This window comes from Grammomys surdaster, unplaced genomic scaffold, assembly GCF_004785775.1.
Source record: "Grammomys surdaster isolate TR1022 unplaced genomic scaffold, NIH_TR_1.0 149, whole genome shotgun sequence".
NCBI lineage: Eukaryota > Metazoa > Chordata > Mammalia > Rodentia > Muridae > Grammomys > Grammomys surdaster.
In genome coordinates this window covers 13391550-13402091 of record NW_021604607.1, presented here as the reverse complement: position 1 = coordinate 13402091, position 10542 = coordinate 13391550, and the positions used below count along the sequence as shown (strand labels likewise).

At 37.7% G+C, this 10542-nt stretch overlaps 1 protein-coding gene across 2 annotated transcripts in view; it reads right to left on the bottom strand.

The window, feature by feature from the left end:
* Sos1 (SOS Ras/Rac guanine nucleotide exchange factor 1) overlaps positions 1-10542 on the bottom strand; it is an 84257-nt gene that overhangs the window by 22057 nt on the left and 51658 nt on the right. For both annotated transcript variants that reach the window (XM_028765105.1, XM_028765106.1), the window contains 5 exons: positions 7160-7241; positions 6160-6282; positions 5729-5832; positions 4393-4615; positions 3195-3314 (listed from right to left, as the gene is read on the bottom strand). In XM_028765105.1, coding sequence (XP_028620938.1) covers positions 3195-3314; positions 4393-4615; positions 5729-5832; positions 6160-6282; positions 7160-7241 — 652 coding nt within the window. The remainder of the gene's footprint in view (positions 1-3194; positions 3315-4392; positions 4616-5728; positions 5833-6159; positions 6283-7159; positions 7242-10542) is intronic.

The following is a 10542-nucleotide window of genomic DNA, read 5'->3' as shown; positions in this document are numbered from 1 at the left end:
AGAAAGAAAGAAAGAAAGAAAGAAAGAAAGAAAGAAAGAAAGAAAGACAGACAGACAGACAATTTTAGCCAAGTTTGGTTGATCAACAGCTGCAAAGACTAGCACTTGGATGGCTAAGGCAAGACTACCAATACATCAGCTTGAAGCACACATTTAGCTCCAGGATTGCCTGGTCTACACAGTAAAACCTTGGCTCAAACAAACACACATACTCATAAAAAATTGCTTAATCAACACTCAGTCTTTCTTTCTACTTGAGAGAACTCTTTACATATTAATAATTTGTTAGTTAAAAAAAATTTTAAACCTAGTTCTCAGTGACATTAATAGCTTATAATCTAAGAAAAATTAAGTTAAAAACTAAATACACATTAAATTTTTAAAATGTAAAGCTAGCAACAGATTCTATTATTTCTTGATGAGGCTAATATAATACTAAGAATAAAACCTCTATACTTAAAACCATCAAAAGAAATAGCTTATCAAATTAAATATGTTAACATATTTAAAGAATTATGTATAAATATTCTGCCTACCTTATATCAGGTGAGTAATTAAAAACATGTAACAGAAGTATGCTTTATATCTTAACTATTTTGGTTACTAAGTATAGAAATTAAAATCAGTGCTCTTGGATCCAATTCTACTGGACTTGCAGCTCAGGACCACTGAGATGAGTAAACAAGAATCTGTCACACTGAAAACGAAGGTGATGCTTCCCCTTAAACAGTCTTTCAAAGACCCGCTGACACTGCTCTCTGTCTCATTAGTTCTGTGTCTCTTTCCCAGTACATTGAAGTAACTGTGCTGAGAAAGGGCTTCTGTGTATTTAAATAGATCAACTTTAAAATGAAACCAGGAAGCAACATTTTGGGAGAAAATTCTAGTTTTTACTTTTTAGAGGTATATTGTCTCTGATCTCATAGATAACTCTAGCTTTCCTTTGTGTGACTTGGACTGCTTCAGGCCTTCATCCAGACTTGTTTTGTATGCTACCAGCTGCTGGTTCTTATAACCCCAGTACAATCTGTGGACTCTCATATCTTTACTGAAAAAAACAATATCCAATATACAAAGCTCAGGTGTCTGGTCCCCAGTTATAAAGTACATTGACTTCTTGGCTTCATCAGATAGTGCAGCTCCACTGATGTACTCCAGTGAAAGCTATTAAAGCTACCACACTCGCCCACCATAATTCATAATATGTAAGGGTCTTTGGAGGTGGCCCTAAGAACAAGCTACCAACAAAAAATTGTTCAGGAAAATCTACAAAATAATTTCCCTTAAAAGGGGAATCTGGAGTATTTCAACTAAGATCGTCCTCTTCTCCTTCCTTTCTCTGGAACATCTGTTTGAGATTGTTGGAGTAAGGGCACCCAGTTTGAGCTTGGGATTTTGAGGGGTTGGGGGTGCACACCTGGATGGGTTTCTACTCTGATGAGTTAGGACTTCACTGAGTGCAGTCTTATTTATTTATTTATTTATTTATTTATTTATTTATTTATTCATTCATTTATAATATTTATTTACTTAATATTTAAGATGTGCAGAACCTTCCTTTGCCCACTTATGGGATGAGGCTGTAGGGTAATTAGAACTCTGAGAAAATAGCTCTTCACTTGGCTCCTGACAGGGGTTCCATGCTAAGAGAACCTGAGGCCACAGCATCCTTCTTGGGACCTTGACTCTAAGCTCTTAGAATGTAAAGAGAGCTTGGAATCATGTCCTCTCCAGAACTGTGTCACGCAGACAGCTCCTAATCTCTTACCATCTAGTACAAAGGTATATTCAGGAGCAACGGAGGTTGTTATGAAAGGCAAAAGGAAAGAAACCTGGAGATAAAAGGAAGATATGTAGTCTTAACTATGTATTAGCTAGTTTGCTGAACCAGAAAGATGGTTGCAGGTTAGAGCAAATATCAGTTATTAAGGACCTTAAAAACCTTACTTCCAAGAAGCCAGAATTTCATTGGCTTATTCTGCACAGCAATCTTTGCTACCAGGAACTGTGCATGAAAAAGGAGTGAAGACAGAAATTAGTAGTGCAACATTTAGCAGCTCAGGTTGCAGTCTGGGAGAAAGTGGATGTGAGCCATTCTGGAACCAGTCTTCTCAAAGTCGTGGCATCCCCACATCTAACCTGTTTAGTCCACATCACATTTAGGTAGCAAAGAAAAAGCTGTGGAAGGCAGAGGGCAGTCTTGAAGGTTGCTATGTCCATTATGAAGCATAGAAAGAAATAAAAAGGATGACCTAAACAGTGGAATAAAAGCAGGGAGCAGAAGCTGTGCATTTGAGTGACTAGGTGTAAATTAACCGAAATATTTCAAAGTTGCCATCAGAAAGTATGGTCACAGAGCTAAAGGACAACCTGGTAAAGATGTACAGAAGGTGTAATGACAGTGTCCAGAAAGACACCAGCAAAGAGTACAAACTGTAAACAGAATCAAATGGAAACTCGGGACTCAATGACAGGGGGCTCAACAATAGATATGAACGGACAGAATAAAAGCTAACTATTCTCAAGAGAGAGCCATTCAAAACAATGATAAATCCTCACATTTGTCATGAGTTAACCCACTGCACAAGAAACACTAAAGGAAGTCCTCTTCAGGCTGAAAACAAGTGACCCCAGATGGCAATTTCAATCTACACAAAGAACATCAGTAAAGGTATTTATGTAATTATAAAAACACTACAAATGCCTATTTTTTCCTCTCACCTTGTTTAAAAAGCAACTAACTTAATGTGTATGAATGTATTTTTGGGTCTGTAGTATAAAAATGTAATATACTGTCAACAGAAGAAGACATGAATGGATGAATAAAAGCTCTTTAAGGTGAAATGGTGACAGCAGATGACAAAGTAATCACTATAAGGAAGCACTACTGGGTAGGTCTATCCAGACTGCAGAGAGGGAGCAGCAAGAGCCATGTGTGGGAGGGGCGTCTATCTGCGGGGAGAAGGAAGGCTGCAGCCAGTCTGTAGCCTACTCTGATAAAGGAAGATGCATGTGGTTAGCTTCAGGCAACCATTAAAAACCAAAATATCAGTGAAATTAAAATATACATGAGAAAAATATTTAGTTTACAAGAAAGGGGAATGAAAACACTAAAGAGGTGGTACACAGAAGCAAAACAGCCCCGAATTTATAACCTGCCCACTGCTACAGAAAACAATGTCCACCACACTTACTTCTCAAACCACAGAGTGAGGTTGGTGGTGTGCCGGATCATTTTCAGAAGGTTGGGAGAATTAATTTCTTTATCTTCTTTTGTCCACACACTTCCAACTAATTCTGACGGCTGCACAGCTCTAAAATCATCAATATAAAATGCACATCACATCTCTCCTCAAGTACAGAGTTTACTACATAGGAAAACTAAACTACTTTTATAAGTGCTCCTCTTTCATCAATAGAAAGCTGGTGAAAACAAGATTAATATTTATAATTTTTTTTATGTTTCCAGATTAGAAATACTTTGGTAGACACTCTTGCATAATGTCTTCCTCTGTAGCCCTGGCTAGGTTCTTACTGTCTGGACAGCTAGCCTGGAACACATGGCATCCTGGGGGCTGGCAGGCATCACTGCACATATCATCATTGTGGTTTTATATTTACTGCATACTTCTGCATAATGTCTTTCCTAGTACTTGTAGATATTATTTACTAAATTAGGATGGTAAGGTAGTTACTTAAACCAACGAGAATACAGCAATTACTAATTCATTTTGGTTTCTTTTTGCTCTTACAGTGGGTAGAAAAGAAAATCCTGCAAAAGAGTCTGTGAAAATGAACTTTAAAATTCTAACATTATCATTTGGGGACCATGATAAATGTAGGTGGGAGAATTTATAAATTTAACTCTTTTTCTCATTTTGTGATTAATAATTTTGAGTTTTTAAATAAAACTTCAAACCAGAAACGTATTTTTCAGATAGTTTCATCAATGAACAATATTAAACTATAAAGGGCTATAACTGGCCGAGTCTTAACTGTAACACAGTAGTAGCTCTATCTTGTACTGTGGAGTAACTACTGCAGTACTTTCTATGTTGCTGCTTTGTCCTCAGCCTTGGTATGTATGCATCATGCACACACCAGGAACTTCACAAGCCTACAAGTTAGTACAGGCTTTGACCAGCAACTGGTACTGCTAGGATTCAAAGGATTTGCTTACCAAGCAAGGGTAACCGAAAGAGCACAAAGCTAAGCAGATCAAGAATGACTAAGGGCAAAAGAACCAGAACTGACTACAATGCCTTAATGCTACAAACATATCATATACTGTCTCATTTACATCTTATGACAGCCCTAAAAGGCAGAAAATGAATTCCATTTTTAAAACGACCTCTTGAGATAACTTCTGAGTTTGAATGTTGAATAACATACCGGTATAGATCTGATTCAAGTAAAGTGAGTTGTCGAGCGATCTCTATTGGGTGTAAGGTGAGCAAGTCAAAAGTCTCTGTGTGCCCCGGTCTGCTTATGTGCCACTCGACTGCGGGAGGCGGGCTCTGAAATGTAATATTATGGCCTGGGCCATTGTCTCTTGCAATTTTTTTCCTTTGGATTATTTTAGTGATGGATTCGACCCATTTTTTCATTGCTTTACCTGAAACAAATTTTAACAAACATTTATTTAAATACTCTTTAACACTTTGTTTTAAAAAAATGTTTAAAGTAATACAAATGATACATGAATAAATCATTGCTATAAAGTTCAAATGAGCAAAGTAAATATTAAAATCTCCTCCTCCTCCCTCCCCACTCTCCTTCTCATCCTTTCCCACACAGGCAATCATTGTTAATAGTTTGATATGTATCTAGACCTTTCCTAAACACATTTTTAAAGTAACCTGATTTTTCACCTCCAACATTTTGAAGCTTAGTTCAAAATACTATTTTCATAATCCATATTCCATACAAAATGAAAGATTAACAAGAATAAGTTCCCTACATTCCCACACCTAATTAGTATTATATTTTATAACCTAGTCATGAGGAGTGGTTCATCATATTAGTCTATTTTTTGATGTGCCTGTCTTTTGTACTGTATAGAAAAGTAATCTTCTTAACCCTTTATTTTCTGATTTTCATTTCCACTGAACAACGGATAAAACCAAGTTTGTCTACGCAAGCTTGGAGTCATATAATCACAGAATTTTTAAAGTAAAGGAAACCTTGGAGATAAGCAACACTATTTTCTCACATTTTCCATAAGTAAATTGAATGAGTCTAAAGAATCAAAATTACGTTTCTGATTGGTGCTGGTGTTAAAAACAATCTGTCAGTGTAATACACTGTTTTCTCCCTGATTTGCTCTATTCATCTAACCATGCACTTTTATCAGTGGTGTTGCAGTGGTAAAAGAATTCCAGCCTGTACCAAGGGTAAACATAGTTTCAGTTAAGTGCTCTAGCTTATCCTGAGCCTAAAAGAACCAGTTCTATAAGTATGCTGAGTCAGCAGGATGACTGTTGAGCAACTTACAGTTGTCGATGATGGGTTTTGTTGTTGTTTTGTTTTCTGAGATAGGGTCTCACTACTGTAGTCCTAGCTGTACTAAACTCATAGAAACCCTCCTCCTTTGCCTCCTGAGTGCTGGGAATAAAGGTCTGCACCACCACACCCAGCCTAAATCAAATGAACTCTAATGCTATCAATTGACAGTAACCATATTGGTAATTTTGTCACATATAAAAGTAGGATCTTAAGAAAAACATACCTCTTACTGTTCCAATAAATTCCTCCATTCTCTGTAAAAGGTCTGCATCTCTTTCGAAGTCATAGAAATGGTGCTCCACCCAGTGCCGACACACGTTTAACACCCTGTGGCATTGATACAACACAGAATCTAACACTGAGTGCACAAGTGAAACACGTTAACAGTCTCTTAAAGCTGGAATGACTCAGATAACACTCTTAACTCTTTGCTTCCCTTCACTTTGCTTAGGAACAGTTTTTTGAAATTTTCCACTTTTGTTTTCCTGGCTTTGTTTTTCTGAGACAGGGTTTCTCTGTCTAGTTGTCCTGGAACTCAAGAGACTGGCCTGCCTCTGCCTCCCAAGTGTTGGGATTGCACCACCACCGCCTAGCTTTGAACATTACCACTTTGAAACCCAGGTTTGAGACTGCAGACATGTCTTCACTGCTTACCTCAACTGTACAGGCTGAATATATTCCTTTCTAAACCTCTTCAGCTCTGCACTCAGGGGCTGATCTCCGTTCTCTATAGCTATGCGATCAGCTTCTGTTGGCTCAGGCTCTGGAATTTCAAATCTAACATGAAACAGAAAAAAAAAAAAGAAAATATTATATCAAATCCAAATTCACAAACTTGTATTTATACTCATCAGTACAATCAAGAGAATCATATAAAAATTACTACAGATATATGGACACATCAGTGAAAATCCACTTTTATAATGTAAAGGTTAATGATAATATTTTTTGAGTTAACATTTTTAAAAAGTTAGTTTTGTCAACAGCTAAAACTAACTAGAAGCAAAATAAAAATACATGTAAAATTTAAAACAAATGAGGCTAATGTCTATTTTTAGTTTATAGATAACTTTAAATCAGTAGACATAATTTTAAACTTGATTGTTCTTTCGGTAGATCAAAAATATTTTCCTTGATAAAAGCATTTGTTCACTGACAAGATTTATTTTATTTAATATGTAGTAACTTGAAAACTTGTTTAGAACTTGTGAACCATTAAAATCTGAATTTCTCATTATTTTAAAGACATGGTTTCATATAGTTCAGGGGAACCCTAGATTTCCTATGATAATCAAAGATGACCTTCAACTCCTGATCCTCCTGCCTCTACCGGCCAAGTTCTCAGATTATAGGCATATGCCCAGCCTAGATTCTAAATCACCCATATTGATATAGTCCTTTAACCTGATTAATTCAGGCTGGGAATACTGTTTAGATTGAACCAAAGGCTCATGTTTCTTTTAATCCCTAGTGCCACCAAAACCCTGAAAAGTTGGAGTTTTAAATACTAAATCAATATAAATTTTGATTATTTAAATGAAAGTTAGCTTTTATTTTAAGAGTTCAACTACAGTTAAGCTTATTAACACATTTATGGGAAACATATCATAATCCTTTTAAAAACAAAGAACTTGAACATTTAAAATCGACATACCTTTCTATTAGAAGACTCAGTAGTTCTTGAGGTTTGCAAAAGGATCTGTATGTTGTAAGAAATGTCCGAACAAAATTTGGATCTAGGAAGAAAGAGGAAAAATATTAAAGTCTTGTATAAACAATGATTAAAACTATTATTTTCAGTTTCAAAAGAGATCAAATACTCAGTCTTAAACAGTTTCCAAATATTTTACCATAGAGACAGCTTTAGATTTTATAATGTACTGGTAGCTTCAGTTGCTTCATAAATCAGTGGCAAAAACAAACAAACAAAGAAACAACCCACAAAAAAACCCTCAATAAAAGCACTGATTGTAAAATATAATCAACTGACTTCTCGCCCTGTCTTAACTCATCATTGGCAAGGAATGTGCAGTGAGAAAGCAAGGAGAGGAACTGAGCCAGGTTTCCATTTGCTACCAGGATCCCAAAGCTTCACCTGCCGGTTCATTTACCTCGTGGAGATGGCAACAGCAGTAACCCATCTGTCTCATGACATCCAGTGTAATTAACTACATTTCCTAATTTCTTTTAAACCATGTTAACAAAGCATAAAACTAGAAAACAAATCTTACAAAGTAGTAGGGTAAGTTAAATAGTTTTAAAATTCTCTTAATTGCCAGAGGCCGTATTTATAACTGCTATTTAAAAAAAAAGTTTTAAACTCCTCTAAGCCATTAAAAAGACCATGAGATGGCTCAGCGAGCAAGTCTTTTGCCACACAAGCTTGATGATCCTGAGACCAATCCCACATTACACACACACACACACACACACACACACACACACACAGAGAGAGAGAGAGAGAGAGAGAGAGAGAGAGAGAGAGAGAGAGAGAACAAAAGTTGTTGTCTCTGTCTCTCACACAGACAAAAAGTAGTTTTCTGTCTGTCACACACACACACACACACAGAGACCAAAAGAGTTGTTGTTGTCTGTCTGTCACACACATACACACACACATCAAAAGTAGTTGTTCTCTCTCTCTCTCTCTCTCTCTCTCGCACACACACACACCCACAACCACCCCCCGGGGGGGGGGGGCGGTGTGGGGGGAGAGAGAGAGAGAGAATAAAAAATAGTTCTTAAATGCTCTTGCTTTTATTTGAAGTAGTTACAATGGAAGTTCAGTCATAGAGCAGGAGGCCCCAACCCCCTCTTCAAAGGCCTGCACTGAGTTCACATCTCCACAGATTAAAACGGAGGCCCACTGAGTCAGGGGACTCTCGTCTTGCCCCCTTGGATCTTTTGCTTCGCAGTATTCTTCCAGGTTAGGAGAAAGGTAGCTGTGGTCAGCACACAAGACCCTAGGCTATTTTTTTCTGCATAAGGAAGGAAAAGAAACTTTCCTGTACTGGAGGAAACAACAATTAACAACAACAAAAACCCAAAAGTCATTTCTTTGGGTATGGTGGCATAGGCCTTCAATCTCGGCAGGCATATCTCTGGGAATTCAAAGCCAGCTGGAGACACACAGGAAGACTGTCTGAAAAACACCACTCCTACAACTCAGATTTCTCTAAGGTCCACCCACAATTAGTCCAGAGTCTTTAAAGGAAGAGAGAGCATTTCTCTGTTTACATTATTAATATATGTGAACTGGTGGGGAATTCACTGATGGCGGTAAATACCTACACATTATTTATCAAAACTGTATAATATGTCTTTTACTAGGGTAAGGTTAGTAAAATATGCGTATATCTAGAAAACTTTTAAGTTGATTCTAAGAAACCTAAATTTGACCTTAAAAGATCACATAGTAATTTTTTTAACCGTAAACTAAAATTCATGGATTTATGACAAGATAGAACCTGATCTAATCTGCTGGTATATCTTATCACCAAGATAGTGAACTGATTTAACTATCAAACAGCCCTGAATTTAAAGTACCTTGAAGAGTTTTTGCTTTTGAGACAGGGCCTAGCTAGACACTCAGGCTGGCCTTGAACTCACGACCCTCTTGCTTAAGTCTCCCCAAAGTGCTGGGTTACAGGCACATATGACCACACCTCCAGCTAAAAACTTCTTTGATTTTATTTAATGTTCCTTTCTTTAGTTTTATACCTCCTGAGGCTAGAGTGGGTTACTGGTAAAAGTATTTTAAATACATAAAATCTTTTAATAATTTCCTTTTTGTTGGTATTTTATTGTTTGTCTTCAGTTACAGAGATCCTCAGTTAAAGACTAATGTCTCATCCAGAAGAAAAGATTTAAAAACAGAAGGCTGTACAAGATTTTAAAACAGAGGTATTTATCGGTACCATCACAACCCTCCCTTTCAAGAATCTTCTTCCTGTTCTGCAAATCTATTTGTAAGGTGAGGCTTCTCAAAAATAGCATGTGTTTAGGAAGCAACAACAGGGGCCACAGTTGGGCTGCTCAGCTGGCTGCCCTTGCTAGAGAGCTGTGTATCCTAGAGGAGGTCCCTGAGTGTCTCTGGGCTGGGCTCCACATTGCAAGTGTGCGCCCACCGCTCCTCCAAACCCAGGTTTATTTCAGGCTGACAATCTAACATCATACTCAGAACAATTTCTTTTCAAATGCTACCCAATGTCAGGCTGACAACTGTGGGTTTGGTGCTATGTATGTTTTAAGAAAAGTATGGCTATTTTTTAAAGTGGGGTCTTCATCTTAGGCTAGTAGCCGATGGCAGTGCTGAGAAAGGAACCTCAGTGCCACAGCAGTCACACGGAACCACGCCAGTTCCCCATGGCTGCTGGATGAGTTTTGGGGAGGTGAGCAGCTCAGGTCAGAGGAGTAAGCAGACTTAGGTCAGATAGTAGAGTGGGGGAACCACAGAAGAGAGCATGGCCATTTGGTTCCTGCTCTGGTGCTCTTCTATCAAGGCAGATACCCTCCCAGGATCAGAGGATTCACACTAGCCTTCCTTCCCTAGCTCTGAGATCTAAATATATAGAATTTATCAACAAATTACAGAGTCACTATAGAAGTTTACATAGATGACTAATTCAGAATGCAGTTGTAACTGCTAAGCTGGTTAGAGGAAGCAGAAGTAATTAGAAATGAACAGTGAAATCATGACCTTATAACTCATGGAATGTTAGAAAGCAGCAGCTGTTCTTCTTATAACACTGTTCTAAGAGGAGCTGGTGTTGGCAAACGGAATAAATACTCCACAGTAACCACTACTGTAGTGTGGTCTAACGTGACTGAAACTTAATTTGTTCTTATTTTCGCTGGAAGCTTAGAGCAGCCTTGCCAAAAAGGGAGGGTGGGGTGTATGTGGAACAACTAAAATACTCCAAGAAAACTGGCAGAAGCTTAAGTACTTAAAAAAATTAAAAGCTACCTACACACACACACACACACACACAGAGAGAGAGAGAGAGAGAGAGAGAGAGAGAGAGAGAGAGAGAGAGA